Source organism: Phalacrocorax aristotelis, chromosome W (assembly GCF_949628215.1).
Source record: "Phalacrocorax aristotelis chromosome W, bGulAri2.1, whole genome shotgun sequence".
NCBI lineage: Eukaryota > Metazoa > Chordata > Aves > Suliformes > Phalacrocoracidae > Phalacrocorax > Phalacrocorax aristotelis.
The window spans coordinates 5,768,299-5,791,759 of NC_134310.1; the positions used below are offsets into that span (position 1 = coordinate 5,768,299).

Below are 23,461 nucleotides of genomic sequence, written 5' to 3' on the forward strand. Positions count from 1 at the left end.
GTCCCGCCCCCGCCCGCGGCACCAGCTCCCGTTGGCTCGGCGCCGCGTCCTTCCTCCGTCTCGCCCAATGGGAGCGAGGCGAGGGCGAGGCGAGATAACGGGATTGGGCCGCGCCGCCAGTGGCGCCGAGGAAGGGGGTGCTGGGGGGGCGTGGCCAGGGGGGCGGGGAAGGGGCCGGGGGGGGGGCCGTGTTTGGGGTGAGGGGCCGGGGGGGGAACAGGGCAGTATGGTATGGGTCGCGGCTATAGAGGGTTCAGGGCTGGGGGGGGGTCCAGGGCTATAGAGTGAGGACCAGGGCTATAGGGTGTGGATCAGGGCTGTAAGGTGAGGGCCAGGGCTATAGGGAGGGTTCCAGCGCTGTTGGGTGAAGGCCAGGGCTATAGGGAGGGGGCCAGTGATATAGAGTGGGGGCCAGGTCTATAGGGTGTGGATCAGGGCTATGGGGAGGGGGCCAGGTCTGTGGGGAAGGGGCTGGCCTATAGGGAGGGTCCAGGGCTATAGGGAGGGGGACAGGGCTGTAGGGGGGGAGGCTTGGGCTATAGGGTGTGGGCCAGGGCTGTGGGCCAGGGTCTGGGCCATGCAGAGCAGCCGGGTTAGCGGCCATAGGGACAGGAAGGCCAGGCTGGGCCCTGGGGCAGGGGGGCATGGGGACTTTGGGGGGAGGGGTGTGTGTGGGGTGTGTTGCACCCCAGGGCGAGCTCCCACCCTGCCCTGTCCACTGCTGCCACCTTGCCCCCTGGCCTGGGGACATGGCTGGCATTGCCAGAGTCGGCCGGGGGCTTCCCCTGAGGCCAAGGGGCTGCGGGGTGGGCTGAGGCCGGGGCTGGTTTGGGGGAGCTGGGGGGGTCCCAGGGATGAGGCCACCAGTGAGAGCCGCCTGGGGCAAGGTGGGGGGTGGTGTTAGACCTGCTTTACCCACCTTTGGGTTTAAAACTTGAACTCAACCTGGCTAAGCTGGAGCTGAACAGTGCAAAGAGTCTGCCTGGATGCTTGCTTTATTTTTAGACCTGGTTTTAACCCAACCTGGTTTCTCTGTGAGGCCATGGAAGTGCAACAGTTCCTTGCCTGCACTGGCCTGCAGCCGCTTGCGTGCGGTGGGGTGGCAGCCAGAGCTCTGGGCTGGAAGAAAATGCCACCCACTGGGAATGATTTCCAGGCGATTGGGACGCTGGGGGGGTCGAGAGGGGCCGGGCTGGGGGACCCCAAAAGCCTTCGCCAACCCCAGCAGTTCCATCAACCATGGGGCAGCATCCAGCACGTCGCCTGCAGCTTTGGTGAGGAGCAGGGATTGCCCTGGGCCTTATGGGAGGGAATTCGTGAAGGAAGGGGGTTGGGGGAGAGGTGGTCTGGGGGTCCGGCCTCACACACAGCCCCCAACCAAGAGGCCTCAACCTGGAGGACCGCAGGGGTCATAGAGTGGCGGTAGAGCGGCGGTAGGGCCGGTGAGGACACGCCTCTTCCGGTGACAGCGGCGCGTGCGGGGCGCGCCGCGCCGGTCCCGGTCCCCATCCCCGTCCGGGTCCCGTCCCGTCCCTGCCGCCATGCGCAAGTTCTTCCAGGAGATCAAGGCTGACCTGAAGTTCAAGACAGCGGGGCCCGGTCAGAAGCTGTCGGAGCCGTCCCGGTAACTGGGGGACCCTGCGGTAACGGCGGGTGCGGGGTGGGGTGGGCGCCGTCCCCGGGCGCTGCCGGCAGCAGTGGGGCTGACAGGAGGAAGCCGGCCCCCTCTACCCGGCCGCCGCTGCCCACGGGCCCGGCGGTTGCCCTGGGCCTGCTGCCACCCAGTACCGGGGACACCGGGACCAGGCGCCCCGGGAATACCGGCCGGGGACCGATGCCGCCGGCTGCGGGGACTGGTTGCCAAGGCTCATGGCAGTTCCCAAGCCACCCGTCCCGTAGCCGGCCCGCTGACACTCACCGGGCAGCGATGCTGCCACACCGGTTCCCCGGGGCGGTAATTGCTGTTCCGTGTCGGTGTTCGTGTCTGTATCCACGTCCAGGCCTGGGCGGGTGGGAGCCATCGGTGTCTTGGTGCGGTGGCAGCGGGCAGGAGCGGGATCACGGAGCCCTTCTCCTCCTGAGCTCTGCTGCTCCGTCCTGCCCAGGGTCCCCAAGGAGAAGCCGAAAGCCGAAGCAGCGCCAAAGCCTCGCCAGGCACCGACGGATGAAGCGCAGATGGCGGCGGCTGCGGCGCTGGCCCGGATGGAGCTGAGGCCCAAGGCCAAGCTGCCTTCCTCCCAGGAGGCCATCAAGAACCAGGGTAGGAGCTCGCTGGGGGAGGGAGGGGGTGGCCAGACAGTGGGGCTGGCCGGACAGAGAGGGAGGCCCCAGGTAGGCAAGTGCTTGGGTGCAGCTCTCGAGGACGTTGTGGGGCGCAGCTGGCTGCTGCGGCTGCTTCAGTGTCATAGCAAGTGGGGTCACGCTCACCCACGGACTCTCAGGCCAGGGACAGAGCGCCCGGGTAGGTGTTTGCTTCCCCAGGGTGGCGCTGTGTGGTCTGAAGCCCTCTGGGATATGCTGAATCTCCATCCTGGGCACTGCTGTAACTGGGGTTTGTGTCTCGTAGTGAGAAGAGAGCTGATGGCTGAGGCAGCTGCCAGCGAGAAGGGGCTCTCTGCGGAGGAAGAGGTATGAGAGACGCTGCTCTCCCAACCAGCATCCCCTGTCCCCTGCTGCTATCCCTGTCCTGTGCAGATGTGCCAGGGTATTTAAAAACAACCAAAAAAAGCCCACAAAACCTGCCAGGGTTCAGCTCAGTGCCTGGTTTTGCCTCCTTTAGGACCTCAGCTCGCTGGACCAGGAAGGGGCTGCTGCCCTCTCCGTTTCAGGGGTCTATTTCATTTGCCCGTTGACTGGTGCTGTTGTAAAGAAAGACAAAAAGGAAAAGCACATCAGAGAAGCCATCCAGGCGGTAAGGACCACGTCTGCCAGCTGCACAGCTTCCCTTCCTCCTGTTTACCTCATTCTGCGGTGTGGGTCCCCTCGAGCACTGCCTTCTCCCTGTAAGATCTCCACCATCTCCCAAAGGGCAAGTCTGTTCTGCTGTAGATGAACAGATGCCTGTCCAAATACCCCCTCTTCAGCTTGCTGGAAATGCTGAGACTGGGAGCTCTGGCCCTGTACTGGTTTTGGCTGGGATGGAGTTAATATTCTTCATAGCAGCTGGAATGGTGCCATCTTTTGGATTTGGGATGAAAACAATGTTGATTACAGACTGGAAATGGCTAAACTGGGAAGCAGTGAATTCCTTTGCTTGCATGCGCAGCTTTTGTTTTACCTGTTAAATTGGTTTTAGCCCAACCCACGGGTTTTTTTTCCCCCACTTTTACCCTTCAGTTCTCTCCCTGTCCCACTGTGGGGGAAGGAGCATGGTGCTGAGCTTCTGCTCAGGGTTAAACCACAACAGACCCACACCTCCCTTTGTGTAGTGTCAGCTCCCCCCCGACCAGCTTCTCTCCTTCTCCTGCAGTGTTTCTCCGTAGACCCGGTGGCTGCCTCGATCATGGAGATTCACACCTTCAATAAGGACTGGGAGAAAGTACGCGTGGGCGTGGAGACCATGGCCAAGTAAGTGGACTGTGCTAGCAGGACTGAGCACGGAGGTAGCTTGTCCTTCCCCTGCAAGGCTGGCAGGCAGGTGGATTTTCTTGCTGTGCTCCAGGCAAAGTCTGAAAAAAACCAAAGCCAAACGTTCCAACAGTCTTAAGTGTTAGTTAGGAAATAAGGTCAGCATCTGTGAGATGTTTTAAGAGTTGGTCCACTGGTCCGAGAGGTTTGGGAGCTACTGGTTGAGGTCAGCCACCCCCATCTTCTGTCTGGCACAGGCATGAAACATGGAGGTATTTTACTTCCCTCAGTTTATCAGCTTTTATCTGTGAGAAATACTGTGAGGTCTCTCAGTCTCTTCTCACACCTTGGGGTAGCGTGTCCTGCAGTGCCTGCTTTGATCCATGCAGTGCATTCTTCTTTCTGCAGATACTTGGATAATATCTATCTCCATCCAGAGGAGGAGAAGTACCGGAAAATCAAACTGCAGAACAAAGTGTTCCAGGTGAGGTCAAGACTCCTGCAGGTGCTCTGCCTGGGAAAGTCCTTGCCTGGAGCAGACTACATCTAAATTCTTCCCTTTTCTTCCAGGAAAGGATAAGCTGCCTGGAAGGGATACACAGATTTTTCCAGGCTATCGGGTTTGAGACAAAAACACTGCCTGTTCCAGGACAAGGCAAGAAATCTCAGTGTATTAAAGCAGAGTCAGGAGTTTGAGTGGTGGTGGGACATCCCAGGGGAGGCAGCTTTGGTCACCGAGAGAGCTCCACAGGCTGTAGAAAAGGCTGTTAATCCAAGGCTGTAACAGAAACAGCCGCTCACCCTGCAGTTTCCCTGTTAAGGCATTACATTTTCTAGAGATCCTTGCCTGTAGATTTCATACATTACTTGCGTAACGAACAAGAGGCTCAAATCCTGTCCTTTTGATTGTAGAGACCACGGAGGAGTACTATGTATTGAAGGAAGAGATGCTGACCAAGTTGGAGAACCTCAAGGACTACAAAGAACAGCTTTTAAGCTCCAAGCCTGTCAGAGCCCAGCTGGATCGCCAGCTCTGCATATTTAAACCATCGCCTGAAGCCCCTCGGTTTGAGCTGCCAAATGACTTTTACAACCTCACTGTGGAAGAGATCAAACGAGAGCAACGGCTCCGGTGAGTAGGTGTCGAAGGAGGGCCCTGACTGCCCGGGGGGACATGGTGCCAGCTGAGAGTCTTGTACCTCTCCTTCATGCTAAAAATGGCTTTCTCTCTAAAGGACAGAAGCAGTGGAGAAGGCTTTGATGCTGAGGACAAGAGCCATGCGAGAGAAAGAAGAGCAAAGGGAAATGCAGAAGTACAACTACACCCTGTTGCGAGTCCAGTTTCCCGATGGATACATCCTCCAAGGTAAAAAGACTTCTTACCTTGTCTTTGTACAACCCCAGAAGCTTCTGAGAATATTTGTAGCGTAAGAGCTTGAATAATAAGCAGGTGTGCTGAACACAGCTGGTAGAATAAAGCAACAAAAACCAGAGTGGGTTAATATTTCTTTAAGAACTCTTCCCATCTCTGAGCCCTCCACCTGCACCGGGTTGGGACTGTAAGCCAGGGTTGAGCAGAGAGGGAAGAATCTCAAGGCGCTGTTAATTAAAGCGTGCTCTTCCCAGGCTACGGCGAGCAAGCTGGACTCATTAGAGCAGTTTGTTATAGTAATCGGCATGAGGTTGCCTGTGTGGTGTCAGGCTATACAACAGTATAAATCCTCTTCAAATTTTGCAGTTGAACTCTGGAAATCATTTCAGGCTTTCCCAACTCTTTGTTACAGGCTGGCAGGGGCTTGCAACAATTAAAGTCATATTTTTCTTTGGGGATTCTGCTTTTATACTTCTCAGCTGAATCAGGCTGTTGCTGTGTCACTGAAGTAGTTCATAAAGTTAGCATCAGTATGCGAGCCCCACGAAACCTACCACAAAAGGTTAGATTTGGTAAATGCCAGACTCTCAATATCTCACCTTGTTTTCTCATGGCAGGGACTTTTTATGCACGAGAATTGGTATCTGTGCTCTACAACTTTGTGAGAGAGGCACTCAGGAATGACTGGCTGCCCTTTGAGCTGTGGGGACCTGGAGGTCTCAAACTGACTGATGAGAACTTGGCCTTCAACGAATGTGGGCTGGTGAGTTAAAAAAAAGATAGCTGGTACTTTCCCAAGGGGTCTTCAGGTTGTCAGAGTCACCTACTGCTCGTAACTTAGAGAAGTACCTGCTTGAAGGCTTCTAGCTCAAGGCTAGGAGGTCTGTCTGGAAGGAACTGCAAGGACCTGCCTCTGGTAGCAAACGTGGGTTGCAGTAGTTGACATCAGCTCTATCACAGCATTAGCATCCACACTGGGGAAAGAGGGAAGGCAGCAGCCGCGAGACAAGCGCAGCTCTAGCACAAGGCTACTGACAGAAAGCCCAAAGCAGCATCCCCTAAGGAGCTCCTGCAGAAATCCAGGCTTGTCCTTTTTAGTCAAAGTGCTCTCGTTAAGTTTTTCCAAGTCTGTGAATGTACACAGCAGGTTATGAGGTCAAAGTATAACATTGCTATCACTTAATAACACGGCCTTTTCTGTCCCAGGTGCCCTCAGCCCTCCTGACGCTCGCCTGGGACGCAGCAGTCATGGCAGACATTCAGGCATCAGGCGAGGAGCAGCCAGCAAGCTCCCTGAAACCAGAAGTTCTCTCTAGAGTCCAGACACTGACATGAAATAAAGGGGAGTGGATTCAGTACCGCTGGTCTTAGACTGTTCCCTCATTTTCCCCATACAGACTGTTGGAGCTTTGTCCTGGTTTCAGCTGGGATAGAGTTAAATTTCTTCGTAGTAGCTAGTATGGGACTATGTTTTGGATTTTTGCTGGAAACAGCGGTGATAACGTGGAGATGTTTTAGTTGTTGCTAAGTAGCGCTTACACTGGTCAAGGACTTTTTCAGCTCCCCGTGCTCTGCCGGGTGCACAAGAAACTGGGAGGGGACACAGCCAGGACAGCTGACCCAAACTGACCAAAGGGCTATTCCATACCATATGACATCATGCTCAGTATATAAAGCTGGGGAAGAAGGAAGGGGGGACATTGGGAGTGATGGTGGCTGTCTTCCCAAGTAACCACTACGTGTGATGGAGCCCTGCTTTCCTGGAGACGGCTGAACACCTGCCTGCCCATGGGAAGTGGTGAATGAATTCCTTGTTTTGCTTTGCTTCTGTGCACAGCTTTTGCTTTCCCCATTAAACTGTCTTTGTCTCAAACCATGAGTTGCCTCACTTTTACTCTTCCGATTCTCTCCCCCGTCCCACCAGGGGGGAGCGAGCAAGCGGCTGCGTGGGGCTTGGTTGCTGACTGGGGCTAAACCACGACAAGCTTCCAGCTACGTGACCTCAGAAATGACTTTGTTTTAGCTCTGCAGAGTGGGAGTCTAGATCCTGCCATGTCACACCAACCTTGCGGTCACCTCCACAACTCCACTAGCCATACATTAAGGCAACCTCGCCCAGTAAGACACTTACAGGACTGTTCTGAGTGGCTTTATAAACTAACTTCTAGCAGTGACTGCTTGAGGTGTTCCCAAGACCATGCTGAAGCACCCCTCTCCTCCCTTGGAGGAGGGATTAGGTGCTAGTACTAGGCTGGATTACCAACTGATTGAGCCTGGATATCAGGCTCGGCTTAGAACTCAGCTTTTCCTTTTGCTTCTGTGTGCACTGTAACTCCTATTGGAGATAATATATTTAGATAAGATTATGCTTAGTCTGATTAAATGGAATATTTAAGACTCTGTTCTACTCAAAGTTATTTGAATCGCATTGGTCTTAGGTTTGAAATGCAGATGAGCTCCAGTCAGCACCGGGGCTGGCGCTGGTGTTACTGGTGCAGCTGTGGCATTACCCACCTTTTCACTTCCTGGCACCTGCAGACAGAACAGGGGACAGAGCAGGAGACTGACAACAAGCAACATCTGTTTATGCTGCCCACTGGTGGGAGATTAAGCCTCAAACTACAGCCAATATTTTAGGTAACTAATTCATCAACTCACAAGCCATCTGAAGTTAAAAGCCCCAGCAAGTCTGTTACATACATAAACAAGTTTGACACTAGTTCAGTCCTTTATATTCAATCTTAAAAGTTATTCTGTGGGATAGAGACCAGCTTTTATGTATACGGCTTCTGTTGTAACAGTGCGTACAGGAGCCCAATGATCTACCCTGATAGGTAATTAGTACTGGCCTATCCCAAAATAGGAGAAACGGTGCATTTTTTTTCTTTTCCAAAGGTAAAGCCCTGCTGCTGTCTCTGTAGCAAGTAAGACCACAAACAGGATGATATAGATAGCATAAATTCAAATATAATTGTACATCATTTATACCCACGGCCATGCTATACAACATTATGAACAGAGTAATTCCCTCAGTGGCATCACAATAAGCTTATTTCAAAATCCCTCCACTAATTTTAGAGATAACTTAGATACCTTCCATTACAAAGAAGTATCAAAATTTCAATAATGCTTTATTAAGGACAGATTAATATGTGGTATTTTTTAAGCTAAAAACTAGAACTAAAAAATTTAAGCTTCCATCTGGTCTGAAGCAGAACAAAGTGCTGTCTTCTCTTTACAAGAAATATGGAATACTTTAAAGTATCTTGTTCAAAGATACACAAGGTTTAAAATTTTCTAACTCATTCTACATACATACAGAGAAGTTAGTAGGCATGTAAGTCTCAAACTCTATTAGATGGGCTGAGCACGCTGGCACCTTGGGGAGCAGCAGCTCGTGTGCCACTGGATTCTGAAGCTGTTTCAGTAACTGCCAACGTCGAATCTGCAAAGTAGAAAATATGTTGGGTTTGGGTGGGGATGGTTGTTCTGTTTTTAAAATATCCTCATTAATCTAGTAGAATTTGACTACTATATGCTTTATCTACCTTAGCTGCGTGCCCCCATCTGTTGCAAGTCCCCTTTTCAATACTACGTAAAAACTGCTTTTAATATTGGTTAACATCAATTCAGAATAAAATTACTTCAACCATAAAAAGGATCTTCATAATCTTTTCAGTGCTTTAGACTCGGGCAGACTTAAACAAATACAGCTGCACGCGTGTCAACAAAGCCCGAGGAAGGCAAGCTACTGAACAGCATGCCCATCCTCAGAACAAGAGATTACAAACCTGAAGCAAGGCTTTCATCTCACTGCAGTCTTGTAATAAGCAAAAGCAGCTTAAGATTAAATGCAAAGCTTCTTGTCAAACAGTTACATTGTGCGTTATGGAAGGCGAGAGGAGGAACGTGGCACCAGCTGAGATGGAAAGAGCCCAGATACGTCTAGAATGGGTCAAACTCTACAGAGTTTAGGGCTTTGGGAATATGCACAAGCCCTTATCTATCAATTAGCAGAGCTGCCCAACACAAAAACGCCCACCTTCCTTAATTCAGGTTGTGCCAGGAGCATTGTGAAAGAGCTCTATTCTGAGCGAGCTAAGAAAGGGCTCAGAGGTTTTGAAAGTGGTTTAGAGGAGCTGAATGCACATCATGTGGTTGGTGTTCAGTCACTGATCTGTATGATCAAGTACACATAGTTAAAACCTCACTGAGATGAAAGGAGCTGCTCCACATCCTCATCCCACTGTTTCCGAATCTGGAGCCTGAAAGGACATGCTGTGGCAGTGGAGCTTTGAAAGCCCTTTTCCAAGGGATAACCGGGACACAAATATAAGCAACTGCTTAGATTCTGGAGCAAAGCTGCACGGTGTTGATCAGAGCCCTCACCTGTGAAACACCTGCGAGCTCGGTTATCTGATGTTATTCCCTTCAGAACAGACAATTCAGCCTGCACCTAAGGCTTCAAGAAGGCAGCAGAGGGGAAGCTAACGCTCCAGACCTTGTCAGTCCTGGAAGGGCTCTGAACATGAGTACGCACACCCCAGAGCCCAGCCCTGCTCCACAACGTTTACCAGCAGTTAGTGGATCTGCTGATACTGACCCCAATGTTCGCTTCTTACCAGACAAAAAAGGGTAACGCCGGCAGCCCAATGCTAGTCACAAGTATTTTGCGCTATTTAGTCGATTGGAGGGAGAAGGGAAGAAAGGGCAAGAGCAGGTTAGAGAAGACCGTAAATAGCAAAGAAGCATCTAGAACAAAACAAACAGCAGAGAACTACCTAGAATAAAACATCTAGAGAAAAGAGCACCAGGCTTGGTGAAAAAAGCAGCAGAAAAACTGCAACCGGTTTAGCCACACACTGTTCCCCCTGTCGTACTCTCCCTTGCGGGAGCGAGCATCTGCCAAGAGACTGCCATCAATTTATTTTCCCACCTTTGCCTGGCAGTATATCCACAATCATGCAGTCATCCTCTTCCTCATCTTCCTCAGTGTCTGCCTGAAATCCGTCCATCTCCACAGCTTCAGCCTTAAGGGAAGAAAAGGTACCAGCCACGTATCAGCAAGCTGACGGTGCTAACGTGCGAGACCAAGCACAGCCAGCGCTCCGAAGGACTACCGTGGGCCCTCCTCACGAGCAGAGCTCGCAGCACAGCCTGATCAGTTGGGCATATTTGTAAGGAAGAAAAATAAGCAACCCCTGGCTTAACAGACACTGACTTTTGATAAAAGGCCTCATCTGCAGTGGCACGTATAGCAGGAAGCATGCCGAGCTTCTGCTCCAAGATGTTTTGCTATTACACAATGCGATGAACAGCCTACACAAAGTCAGTTCAAACCGTAGTTGAAATCTGACTCAGTTTTGTTGTGGGGTTTGTTTGTTTTTAAGGGAAATCTCTCCCCCCACCCCCACCCCCCCCGATTATTTTGGATGCTTTCTTCCTTCTGAAGATGGAAAAATTACTTTTGTTTGTCAAGTTTGAAGCATGTTCTTCCCCCGACTCCTCCTCACCTTTGCCAATTAGCTTTTCTTCAGGGAGGGGCAACAGTTCTTCCCTTGGTGACCCTATTTTCTGCCACGGGAGCAGCACAAACTACTAATTTTAAATCAAGAAAATGAATACAAGAAGTGACACAAACTGAAGTTGCCCAGCATTGAACAGCTGCAAGTGGTTTTGGATTTTGGGTTGTTTTTTTTTTTAACCCCAACTGTAACTGTGGAATGAGAACCTCAGACCTAGAACCTGGTCCCCACCCCCTACAAGCTGTTCCAAGAGAAGAAGTTTTAAATTTACATCTTTCATTAAAGACACAGTTCTTGGGCTAAATATTCCCCTCCTCCTACACATGTGCAGGTACTGCCCCCGTCAATACCGAGTTCTCCTCTCTCCACAGTTTATGTAAGAGCACCTTTACTTACACAAGTCTTGGCACGAGCTTCATGGCAGAGTAACGCGTGCCGCGGGTAGAGAACCTGGCAGCCTTGACCTACCCATTGTTCCTAGGCTCTCCCCAAGCTCCAGCCTCGCTTGACAGGAAGTATGGGATCTCAATACCTGAGCAGGGCTGATTTAGATGTCAGGCACAAAAGGCTTTCAGGACTGTGATGCCTTTGCTCCAAGCTGTACCGCACCACACCTCACAAGGGCAGCTTTAAGGTGCTTTGTGCTTTTGGAGAGTGTTGAAGAATTCAGGCTGGTGATATAATTCTACTAAAAGCCTTTGTCTCGCTATTTCTGCTCAAGGAGTCAGTTATAAGCAGAATTTCCCATGGATGCCAAGCAGACATTTTTATCTCTGCCTTTATTTAGTGTATAAAAAAAAAAAACAAAACCAACACCCAAGCAGATGGAGTTTGGGGGCTGAACAGCTTCTCATAAGTCTCTGATCCCTATCAATACTTCAATGCAGAGCTTTTTCAGTAGAAAAGCCAAAGAAGCCAAGAATGAAGTGGGAAGGAAAAACATAAAAAGCCTTGTCTGTGGCTTCTTTCCTCACCCCCTTGTCCACAGGGGATGAGGAATAAATCCACTGACAGTGCAAACCCTGTCCTACCCGTAGGTTTGGAGGCAAACAGTCGGTAACACCAACCTTCAGGACCCAAAGCCTGTCTGAAATGCATGACAGAGCATCATCACACAGCTAAAGCACCCAGCGCACACTTTTCAGTCACCCTTTTGGATGATTAAGCTCTTAATACTACCTGTGGTTGCCCTGAAACGCAGAAGCAAACAACAGGAAGACCACAACAAAGCTTAGAGCTGGAGTAGCAACTACTCCAAATTCATCTCATTTTGTTGCTATGAACTATTATCTTTTTTTTAAAACAGCTCTTGAAATTCAGCTTTATGTATGACAGCATAAGCCGTAGACTTTACAGACTATTATGGGTTGAGTTGCAGCACTTATGAACCACATTTAATCCGTACAACATGCAACTGATGTAAATCACCAGCTCAGGCTATACATCTGGCAGCCATACACACACAAAAACCTGCATACAAATTATATACAACTGTAAAACCAAGGCCAAGCAGACACTCAGAAACTATTCACAGCTTGGATGCAATCACTGCCAAATAGCAGAAAATGGAAGAACAGCAGGAGAGCAACATTTCAGATGGAATAGACAGGCCAAGCCGGAGAGGCACAAAAGAAACCCATCTCTTTAGAGTCACGTAATTTCACTCCTTTCCCCACAAAAAGGGTCTTTTTGTACGAAGATCCGTAGCTTAATATTTTGACTCTGCGCATGGCAGATCTAGACCAACCCGGGAGGCATGCCAGGACGCTCACCTGCTGAAGACGCACAGCTACATTCCCATCATTCTGTAATGGGGAAAAGCACCTCAAAAGGAACTCACCTGTTCAGCACCTTGAGGCCTTTTCATGAATTTAGTGATGGACATGCTTCCAGTGGACTTCCTCTTTACCGCCATGGGGGTGGTCTGCAGGACAGCCACGCCTGGCACGCTGCCACCCTCCTCCTTCCCTGAAGAAGGGACTTGCGTGACGTAGTTCCACTGACAAGGGACAGGGAGATGCTCCTGATCAAAACTCTTCAGCACCTCCGAGTGGACGTACCAGCACATCCTATATTCAGGTCTCTTCTCGTACACAGAGTTCTCGGAAATGATTCGCTTTAGCCTGGCTTTGGAAGGGACGCCGCTGTCCTCGCCAACAGGCGTCTGTGGCCGGGAGGCATGGGGGCTCGCAGGGCTCGTGTCGCTGCAGTCGGCGGCTGCAGTCACATCACTGAACAGTCCTTGCCGGCAGCACTCCTGGAATTCCTGGATGATTACTTTGCTCCCGTTCACGTTACCGTGCAGCAGAGGCAGAAGCTGGCCAAGGACTGCAGAGAAAAAAAGGATACACAAAGGTTGTGGGGAAGGACTGTTTAGAGGTCAGGAAAAGCCAGGCTGGCATAACCTAACGGTACACACGCTCCAGAAAGAAGACAAATAGGCCGAGATTAATTTTGGGTATGGGATTGTAACAGGAGCTAAATTTAACGTAGAAAAGTCACCCCCAATGATAATGACACCCTGAAGGGAAAGCTTCAACCCCTGTTCTAGCCTTTATGTGCAATACTGACATCCTTGCATTAATCAGGTACAGGAGATACTCAGTACTGAAAGCTGTCAGACAAACTAAATCCTCTCCCCCTGAACAATAAACAGGTCAATGAGCTCGAGCACTTCCAGTAAGCAGTCCTAAATCTGAGCCTACTGAAGTCTTGTTGGCTTTATTTCCTGGATTATCTAGAGCAAGATTTTTTGGAGAGCGTAACTGAGGCCATACCAGACACGATGCTGGAAAACTCCTCTCCAAGAACTCTCGTAGAGATTCCTTGGATGGCAGACTTGTCATAAACAGGTCATTCTGATTTTGACACTCGATACAAAAATCTATTCTCTCCAAAGCAGAGTACAACACTGCATAGGTACAATTATTTAATCCTTCAGGTCTTACTTTGCTGATCTTTTGCTCTTTTTTTGCTACATTTCTGTATCTGCTGTTCTTCCTCTGCAACAGGTGAATCCAGGATACATGCTGTGAACTGCTGGAGAACCTTTAGGTCTGCATTTGTGCCGCTGTCCTTTCCTGCACTTTCCCAGACGCAGCCAATTTTCACGGGCTGTAGAACATGGAACCTCTTCCCCTTGGCCATCAGTTCGTCCCACTCCTTTGCTTTCAGCTTCTGACGAACCTTCTGATTCTCTGGATCACACTCCTAAAGCCACAGGTGAGAAAGAACTCGATACATCTATTCCAGGAAAAACAAAAGCTTTTCAAACCCAGCTTTTTACCGTGTTCCCTGAGCTACAGCAGTCTGCTCCTGAACCATACAGATCTGAGGGGAGTTACGGCACTGCCAAGACTACACGCTTTCTTCCTCTGCCAGTATTTATTACACAATTCATTGGAAACAGAGATGGAAATCCAGTGACACCCAGTTCACTCACTTCTGTCACTCCTTCATCTTCAGATAGGTACCCATGGGGTACAAAAAACCCATCGTCATCATCTTCATCCTCTCCCTCCTCTTCATCATCCTAAAAATAAACTCTGCTTATTAGAAATTACACTGACAAGCGAAATTGGTTCAGGAAGTTATTTTTCAGCATGTGGAATCCTTACCCCTTCACTGTGGGAGAGACTTTCTCCAGGTTCCTCCTCTTCCCATTCTTCATCACTATCTACTTCATAGTCCAGTAGTTTCTAGAAGAAATGCCAACACGCCATTTCTGTAAATAATTTGAAAGCACGACACCAGACCCCCTTCAGGGTTTCGAAACTCAGCAGCAAGAGGGAACACGCGAGTGGATCAGAAATCCCAGAGCCGACCACATATTCACTTCAAGAGCATAAAGAAAGAAAAGAATCCAACCACGCTGCCTATCAGGTGCTTACACTGTCCTTTGACCAAGGGTTCCTGGGATGGATCACAGTGGTTTTCTTGTTCCATGTGCCCCAGTATGCAGGACGGTGATTCTCACAAAACTGCAGAAGTTTCATTCTACCAAATTTCCCCCTTTCAGGAACAGCATCTGTTTTGCAGTTATCCACTACCACCACGTCACTGTTAAAACAAGAGACCATCTTCAGTACTTACAGAACACTCTCCGGCTGCTCAGGACAACATCTTACAGAAAACTTCGCTTCAGCCACAATCCCAACTCAGAGCTTGAGCTCATTAGAACAGGCACTCCCAATTCGCTTGCAAGAACATGAGCTCCAGGCAAGCCACCTCCCTCCTTAACAGCACCTCTGTTTTAGCTATCAGTGTGTTCACTTTTTAAAACTATCGAAGACGACCACCACTAAGGGCCAGTAGTGTCCAGTGCTGAAAGGCAGCTGCCTGAGATGCAAGATTTCCTGCGGGGAAGGATTTGAGAAGCATTGTATGGAATGAAGGAAAGCTACGTCATAACACACCGCTCCCCCTGGAAGCGATTCTCATACAAAATGAGTATTCAGAGAAAAGCTCCATCTTTCCATCATCTCCGATATTAAAATAAGACCTTGAAACCATTCTGCAGTTCATTATATAAAAAAAGTGAAGGAAACCCCCCCAAAACGCAGACTAACCTGTTTACTATGTCGGCACTGTTACTGACAAAAGTGGGTCCAGTTTTATGTGGTTCACGACACTTTAGATCCCTCAAGAAAGAAGCTTTGCTATTCTGTGCATGCAGGAGCTTATCCAGCTGTTCTAAGAAGTCTGGATCCAGGGCAATACGAGAGAGGGGGGCTAAGACCATATTCTCCTTAATTTCAAAAGGAGCAAACTTTCCACACGAGCCAGCAAGAATCTGAAACATGAAGTGAGGATCGTTAGGTTCTGAACACCTGAGAAGCTGCAGTACCACCACATTCCAGATACACAACGAACCACGATACCAGCTGCTGATGTCTGAGTGAAGACTCAGGTTAAACCCTTCCTATCTGAAACTCTAGGAAGATCTTCTCAAGGGAATTTAGGTCTTTACAGCCAACACAGCCAAAGACAGAGGTGAGATTTTTACTAAAGCAACTACAAACTTCTTTTGTAGTCTCTGCTCTGGTCACAGACTTTTTTTTTCTTTAAATCCTTTACACTTTCAAAATTCGGAAGTAAGAACTACTAATGCTTTGTCCACCTAAGAACCTCTAAAGGACAGATCAGAAGGAAATCAGTGTCTACATTAGAAGACAACTAACAAAAGACCAAAGAAAACACAGGAATAGCAATACCTCACCTTCGGGGCTTGTGGAGTCTTTGGTTTCTGGAAGAACCTCGTAATTTCTGCTTTCTGTGCATTAATACGCTGAAATCAGAATCAAAATGCAGATTATAAACACAAAGGTAGGACAAGGCCTTTAATTCAAGGTGAGCTCGTGCATGACCCAACTTCAAATCTAGTGAGGGATAAAGCCAAGCTCAGTTATCTATCAGCTCCTGTAACTCAACAAAAAACTGTCTTCTCCAACACACCTACGTGGATTCCAGCATCATTATGGAGACAAAGGATAGAGTTCACTCATTGGTGTTGGGAAAACAAATGCAGAGAAGACTTTAACAGGTAAAAGCAAAGACACCAACATGTATGAAAGTGATGGACCAGAATTCTGGACGACGTAGCCCCACCGGATCAGGTTGGACAGGCTGCATCCCAAACAACACGCTCACTCCCAAGTGGCATGACCTCGGGAGGGGCACCAAGGCAGGGTACGCTGCCTGGAGAGCTGCACTAGCTGCGGCAGCCCCATTGTGAACGGCTTTGCAGCCGTTGGCAGAGCGCCAGGGAGCCCATTAACATCATTTTGCTGTAGCAGAAGAATTTAGAGACAAGCTAGAGAAAGCATTTACCTTTTCCGCCTCTCTTAACCGTTTCTCCTCTTCTTTCTTTCTCTTTTCTTCAAGTTTTGCCCTTTAATATAAAGTCCATGTTAATTGTCACAAATCATGAAGTGTTTATTTGCACTGAGAAAGAGGTAAGAAGCCCCAGACCTTGACTAGGACCCTACGGTGCTAAGCAAGAAGATAATCTATTAATTCAGTCAAGGACCATACTTGGTTAAGCCTGCGGATGACTCTCTTAATTCCTTCTAGAGCAAATATTGACCCGTTTTCACCACAAAGTAGCTGGGCTGCTCCAAGTTTCCCTCAATGCCAAGAGAAGGTATTTATGGTATTATCAAGTTACAAGCAACTTCCTCAACAGACAGGGCACTGGTGCCAGCGAATTGCAAAAGTACAAGCAAGACCAGTCACTCAGTGGAGCGTGACAGCTCTTTTCAGCCATTTCAAACCAGAGGCCCAGGTCAGCCTGCAAGCAGAAGGTACTGCTGCGACTAAGGGCTGGCGCAGTGTCCTTCAAGCATTTAAAATGCATCCTGTGACCAAGAGGCACCTGCTGTTTGACCAGTATAGCCCCTAGAAGGGACAGTTAAGGTGGGTATGGAAAGGTGCTCACATCATACACATTACCCCCCAGGACCTGCAGAAACCAAGGCACTTACTCTAAAGCTTCCTGCCTCTCCTTGCGTTTCTCCTCCTTCACTCTCAGCTTCTCAGCTTTTTCCTTTTCTTCTTTTTCTTTCTTTTCTCTCCTTTCTTTCTCTTTCAACTCTTTCTCCTCTTCTTTCTTCTTCTTTGCCTCCTCCTTGGCTCGCTCTTTCGCAGCTTTTGCTTCTTCCTTCAGCCTTCCCTTTTCTTCCCTTTCTGCTTGCAACTTCTGCAGCTTGTCTGCGCGCTCCTGATCCTGGGTCAGGAACAAGCCATTAAGCAAGTTGTCTTTTTGTACGCAGTAATAGCTGCTGGCATAAAAACCTTGAGTAAAATAAGGAATTTTTTTTTTTTTTTAATCTGAGACACTAGATTAGATTCTTGCACCCACCCAGTGCTCGACCTGCGGCATCGTTTCTAGCTGTCACAGGACACAAGGTTATTAACCGCAGTTACCTGGTGCCTCAGCCAGCTGAGCTACCTCGCACCGCCTCTCTGAAGGCATTAATTGTTCTTTTCTCCTAACAAATGGAGGCGTTTCCATTTTCTAAGCATCAAGGAAAGCTTTGTATTCTATTTGCTTTATACTTGAGTCATCCTCATTACCAGTGTAGCATTATGGAAAATTATATGGAAATTTGTAAAAATTATTTTTAATTTAATGGAAGATTTCAGATTGTTTCTAAAATACTTTCTTTGGAAATACATCCTAAGCTAAGCTTTCATCCTTTTATATCAATGTAGGGCTACCACAGTATAAATTTGAAAAGTGAATTTGATCCGATTTTGAACTAAACCCATAAAGGCTTTTCTGATTGTTTTTCACTACCTCGGGCAGTAATGTGAGCCTCCAACTCTGGGTTGTGCACCTACTTCATAGGACCTGGAGCTCGCAAAAATATTGTCACTTGTGTTAGTCCACGTTTGATAATCAGACAACACCAGGCGCTCTAAGCTTAGTTAAGGGGCACCAGGGGAACAACGTGGGGAAGATTACATTGAAAACGTTGCTGTTCACAGTATTTCCTCCCAAGGCAACCAAAATTCTCATTAAGGGTCTAGTAACACAAAGGAGAATGTGGAACGCTTACTAAAAGTGACAAATTCAAGAAAAATAGCTTCCCTACATTGTAGGCATTGGTGACTTCACCAGGAAGCCAGGTATGTCTGTGCTCAGACACACAAATATTCTCACTGTGTGTTTTCAGTTTCATTTTATTTATTTCAAATCTCTTCTTGGCAACATCAAGGCTTACTGAACAGCGCCTCAACGCACAACTAACTGCAGAAGGCAACCAACACACAAAATTCTGCCAACGGTAAAAAAAACACCCAGTATTGTCAGAACCGAGTCATGGTAATCAGTGAAAGACTCCTGGGTGGTTTGGAAAGCGGTGTGAAGATAACAGCAAGATTGGCGGGTCTGTTTAATTTTTAGCATAATAAAGCTTCCATTCTCATCTCTCCCTCACATTACTGCTATTTTTAACATACATGTAGAATGGAAGAACACAACAGATTGGACTTCTATATGGGGCACTGTAAAAAGTAAGCATCTCGGGAGCAGGCTCAACCAGATAGCTTACATAAAACACACAACAGTCCCCCACCGAGTTAGTAACTCAAAGAAACACAATAAGAATTCATAAGCACAGGCCTTCCCGACTGCAGTTAAATTAACACCCAATTTTCCAGCAGGCAAAGCCCACTCGTACAGCACTGCCTGTGCAAGAACTCTGTGTGATCCATCAGCCTCCTCTGTATTTAGCATCTTATGACTGAAAGCAGAATGGACAGCAAAATTATCGCATGGCTGTTTTGTTATGGAACAGAATTTGCTGACTAGCTGCGTTCAAGCAAACAGACATGGGAGCTTGAGCGTTTCCAGCAGTGGCATCCAACAGGTTCTTCAGCAAGCCATAAATGCAGCGGCCAATTTCCCTCACTTATTAACGAAGAGCAGACCCTCCGTTTTGTGGCTTAAAAGCGGGAAGAGCGAGAATGACGAAGCAGGAACCAGCCTTAAATAGAAGGCTCTTGGAGATTTCACTTGTATCTGTCCACTTAGCAGGCTGCACCTACCCTCTCAGGAAGGGTTTGAAAAAAAAAAAAAAAAATCTCAAAAGCATTTTGACAAGCAGTCAGCAACATTTACAGTTTTTAATCTCTTACCAAAGTGCACAGAAATGCAGTGCAGGCCACCCACACTTCATTACGCATGCATTAAGCAGCTTTGGAATGAGACAAGTACTTTAATTGCATGCATTAAGATTCTTCCATATTCATCAGTGAGGAAAACCAGGAAAAGAGATGCTCTAAGTGGACTAAGATGAAACGCAAAGGGCTTTGCTTACTATTCAACGCAAAAGCACAGCAGGTTAACTTTCTATGTCAGTGAAAATGCCTTACTCTTTGCAATCTCAGCTTCTCCTTCTCTGCCGAGCTTTTGTGGAATTTCTGAGATACCTGGAATTACAAAATGCAAGTTTTAGAGATCCACATCATTCCCTTTCCACAAGGCACTAGGACTCAGACTAAAAGAACAGCAAGCTTCACCTGAATTATATTAACATTGTTCTTGCAGATTAGTATATTCAGCAACTTAAGTATTCCTTCAGTAAGGGATATAAGAATACAGTTCAAGCACATCTAATCTGATTTACATTTAAGCCTGAACTCATCGAAATGCTTCATTTACATTAAGTCCTCGTGTTATTAAGTTTTGCATAAACATCCCTCCAGTCTACTCAGTTCTAAAGTATCATTTGCAAGGGAATATCACGTGCAGAAGAACAAACAGAAGCTAGAGCTGTTCCAAATCATGAGAGCACAACAGAGGACATTTAATTATAGCAAAGTCACTTCTTTCAAGTTGAACTTTTTTTTCCCCTCCTACCACTTACTCTTACTATGATATTTAGATGTAACTTCCTGAATACAGGGACTGTTACCCATATTTTAACGCTGTTCCTTCTTTTAATCATCGCTCTCTCGCTCTTCCACTAATATCAGCACATCAACCCTAAGCTCCCAACAGGTCACACTTCTCATTTCTCTTAAAGCTGGTATTTATAGGGGGAAAAAAGGTATTCTACATTTAAGAGCATTGTTCATAGACTGGCCAAAGGCTTAATTTGTCAATATTTCAGCACGCTATGGCTCAGTTTCTTGTATCCGCCCCTTCCTTCTCCTGCCATTCGCAGTATAAGGTACCACGTTCATTCCTGTGATTAATAGACTAACACAGACCAACAGCTTTATTTTCTATACTCACAGCCATTTAAGTTGACCCAGTGCAAAGCTGTATCAGGGGATTCTGTATTTATCTGACACAAAATAAGAGTTCTTGCAACTGGGAACTTTAGTTCATCGGAGCTGTTTCCACCTAGGAAAACAAACATGCCAGGACAGACAACCGTATAGGTCAAGGTGCAGGCTTCCCATTCTGGCTAGCGGCATGAGAGCTATTCCTACCTCACTTCACACCATGGGAAGCCAATGACTTGTTTGCATTATTGTATTACATCAGGAGTCAAGTACCTTTTTTGTTTGCTCTGTTACACTGGAAATACTTTATGCCCCTTGAGTTTATGTATTTATTTTAGAGATGAAAGATTGCGAGCTTTAACAGTACAATTGTTCGTTTTTCTTGATAAGCACGCAGTAGAGGTCATGGAAGACCTGTTACATCACGAGCTCCAAGCCCCAGCTAACTCATCCATACCTCTTCAAGGCCAGCCAGGTTTTTCCTCATCTGTGGGACAGTCATTCCTTAAACCCTGAGGGGATAGTTGGTGAAAATCTTTCTTAAAAGGCTCAAAATGGCATAAGGAGGAAGGCTACCAGCCACTCCACCCCTTCACCCTCATTTACCTGAGCCACAGACTCCATTCTCCACCTCTGACAGCACAACATTGATCCACCCCTCAACACCTTCCTCAGTTTCCCCTCTAATAACATAGTTGAGCAAAACAAATGCACTGGTCTGGTAGTCCAGCCTAACTGTAGTCAAGGCTTAGCTACAGCACCCAAGCACATTCACAAGGACTGTTCTGCTTCACAGGTTTCACCATGGGTGACTGTGCCCCCCCCCCCGAGAAACCTCCATGTTACACCTCCACTCACCCATTCCCCAGAATGGTTGGGTGAACAGGCATCTGAGCCACGTGTTTCAGCCACCTGCACAGATACTGTTGTCCTTAGAAGCTTCCCCTTCAACGCAGCACCAAAAATCATGTTTTAGGGTCTCTTGCTGGAACAGCGGTATTACACTGGAACCAAGATCCCAGCTGACCAGCTCAGACAGAGCTAATTTCAAGGTGTTCTCTCCTGTGCTCCAGCCTTCACCGCCCAACAGCATCGCCCCTCCCCAGGAGGGCTGCACGTGGGGTGACTTCTCCCCAAAGCAGCTCCCCAGCCTCGATAGCATGCCCGTAACAAGAGGGCTGAGAGCACAAGCTCTATACACTCGGTTCAGAGAGACAGAGGCTCGCCTGACTCGTCCTCCATCCTCACGTACAGACCTGCAGTTCCACTGATGCACTGTGGTTTCAACTTAAAATGTTTTCTACACCATGGTTACAGAAATTCAGAGCTTGAAAAGTATCTGCATTAACAGGTACTGGGGTAATGTCCTTCACAGTCATTACAGCAGCTTCACCAAGGAGAGAACAGAGGTTGTAAAACATCACCTAATGGACAGAACTGCTTTTGGACACTGTCCTCATCACAGTTATCAAAACGCTAAGCCCCAGGGCATGCACTTCATGAGCAGTTCATAAAAAAAATAGAAAATGAACCTGTAACAGAATTTAAAGTTACATTCACACAATGCAAATATGCCAGCAGCTCAAAGACAGGCAAGGTTTAAAGCTTTTAGCTATAGGATTTAAAGGATGATTCAAAAGGGCAATAATTCAGTTGTGTAATTAATAAATTGACACCACCTTCTCACAACCTTTGTGAATATCCTATTCATCCTTTTCACTACAAGCATGTGGAGACATACAGCCTATCTGCAACACACAGCTTTTATAAAAGCCCAAGAAAAGAGACAAACCTTCCTAACGGGTGTTGAGGCAGCTAAAGGACTAGTATTTCTCTTCATTTCTGCAGCAGGCTGCGCCTCAGGCGAGCTCACGGAGCGAGAGCTGAGCGAGGAGTTGGTAAGTCCAGAGCCTCCTTCGTGAGATGATTCCATGGTCTCATTTTCTGACGTGACACTTCCATCCAGAGAAGCAACTTGGGGAGACTTTGCAGTCATAATGTCCTCCAGGAGCACTACAGGCATCTTCCCCTCAAAGATGACATCCTTCAGTTCGCTCTGGTTTACCTTCGTGCTTTCCCCATTGTTACACTCTGCTAACCCAGAACGCGACCGGATTCCATCTAACAAATCTTCATCTTTATTCGCTACAACTTCACACCGTGCATCAGTCTCCATTGAATCATCCGTTTGGCTAGTCTGAGCGGAATTCAGGCAACTCAACTGGTTTATCCCTTTTCCTAACGTGCCGTTAGTTATAGCTACAGATGAAGATGCTTTTGAATCAAAATTAGCATGGTCTACATCCTCACTTAGTCTATGACTAGTGTCCTTCACCAGGTCACCAACAATTACAGTTTCATTTGTGCTATCTTTTGCATTTTTCTGTATAAAATGGTCTAACGGACCCTTTCCGTTAACAAGTTTTGGAGAAAAATTCACATCTGAATCCAGCTGGCAGTCATTCTCCATGTTGTCCAGGGACGGTCGCGATGTTTCGAGGGAGGAATCCTTACTTGGACCGAAACCACTTTGGGAGCTCTTTACTTTTTTGACTTCTGAATCTGCATCGTATTTTTTCTTTGGTACAGGATTCAAGCGTTTGAACGGCAACCGTGCTGAAACAACAATATTTTATTATTTTAGTCACATCATACAAATCACTGGGGAGAAGGGAAGTCAAATACAGAATTGGAAGGGACCTTTAGAGCCCATCTAGTCCAACCCCCTTGCAGTGAGCAGGGAAATCTTCAACTAGATCAGGTCGCTCAGAGCCCCGTTCAACCTGACCTGGAACGTTTCCAGGGATGAACCCTCCACAACCTCTCTGGGCAACCTGTGCCAGTGTTTCACCACCCTCATTGCAAAAAAAAATTTCTTTATATCCAGTCTAAATTTACCCTCCTTTAGTTTAAAACCATTCCCCCTTGTGCTGTCACAACAGGCCTTGCTAAAGAGATTGTCCCCACCCTTCCTATAGTCCCCCTTTAAGCACGGTGAAGGCCACAACAAGGTCTCCCTACAGCCTTCTCTTCTCCAGGCTCAACAACCCCAACTCTCTTAGCCTGTCCCCGTAGCAGAGGGGCTCCAGCCCTTGGATCATCTTTGTGGCCTCCTCTGGCCCCGCTCCAACAGGCCCATGTCTGTCCCGTGCTGAGGAGCCCAGAGCTGGATGCAGTGCTGCAGGGGGGTCTCACCAGAGCAAAGCAGAGAGGCAGGATCCCCTCCCTTGCCTTGCTGCCGGGGATGCAGCTCAGGGCATGG

The 23,461-nt window shown here is 47.9% G+C and overlaps 2 protein-coding genes across 5 annotated transcripts in view; one reads left to right on the plus strand and one right to left on the minus strand.

Annotated features, from left to right (window-relative positions):
- Window positions 1-808: 808 nt before the first annotated feature.
- UBXN6 (UBX domain protein 6) lies at window positions 809-8,597 on the plus strand. Of its 4 annotated transcripts, none has more exons than XM_075077855.1 (12): window positions 857-1,274; window positions 1,560-1,624; window positions 2,106-2,260; window positions 2,567-2,628; window positions 2,780-2,911; window positions 3,470-3,567; window positions 3,976-4,051; window positions 4,138-4,222; window positions 4,480-4,699; window positions 4,803-4,933; window positions 5,557-5,702; window positions 6,146-6,297. In XM_075077855.1, exons 1-12 carry the CDS (start codon window positions 987-989, stop codon window positions 6,272-6,274), a joined length of 1,587 nt encoding a protein of 528 aa, XP_074933956.1. In that variant the 5' UTR covers window positions 857-986; the 3' UTR covers window positions 6,275-6,297. The 4 variants fall into 4 exon arrangements, with proteins under 4 accessions (XP_074933958.1, XP_074933956.1, XP_074933959.1 ...); XM_075077858.1 differs by having other exon boundaries at window positions 1,006-1,274; window positions 1,551-1,624; XM_075077856.1 differs by lacking the exon at window positions 857-1,274 and adding an exon at window positions 6,932-8,597 and having other exon boundaries at window positions 1,437-1,624; window positions 6,146-6,356.
- CHAF1A (chromatin assembly factor 1 subunit A) overlaps window positions 7,885-23,461 on the minus strand; it is a 62,388-nt gene continuing 46,811 nt past the window's right edge. The window contains exons 4-16 of the mRNA XM_075077835.1: window positions 21,992-22,815; window positions 19,342-19,398; window positions 16,947-17,188; window positions 16,294-16,354; window positions 15,683-15,751; window positions 15,033-15,256; window positions 14,355-14,523; window positions 14,082-14,162; window positions 13,907-13,996; window positions 13,413-13,674; window positions 12,305-12,792; window positions 9,876-9,969; window positions 7,885-8,384 (exon numbers count right to left, since the gene is read on the minus strand). Of these exons, the coding sequence (XP_074933936.1) occupies window positions 8,284-8,384; window positions 9,876-9,969; window positions 12,305-12,792; window positions 13,413-13,674; window positions 13,907-13,996; window positions 14,082-14,162; window positions 14,355-14,523; window positions 15,033-15,256; window positions 15,683-15,751; window positions 16,294-16,354; window positions 16,947-17,188; window positions 19,342-19,398; window positions 21,992-22,815 (2,762 nt within the window). The 3' untranslated portion in view covers window positions 7,885-8,283. The remainder of the gene's footprint in view (window positions 8,385-9,875; window positions 9,970-12,304; window positions 12,793-13,412; window positions 13,675-13,906; window positions 13,997-14,081; window positions 14,163-14,354; window positions 14,524-15,032; window positions 15,257-15,682; window positions 15,752-16,293; window positions 16,355-16,946; window positions 17,189-19,341; window positions 19,399-21,991; window positions 22,816-23,461) is intronic.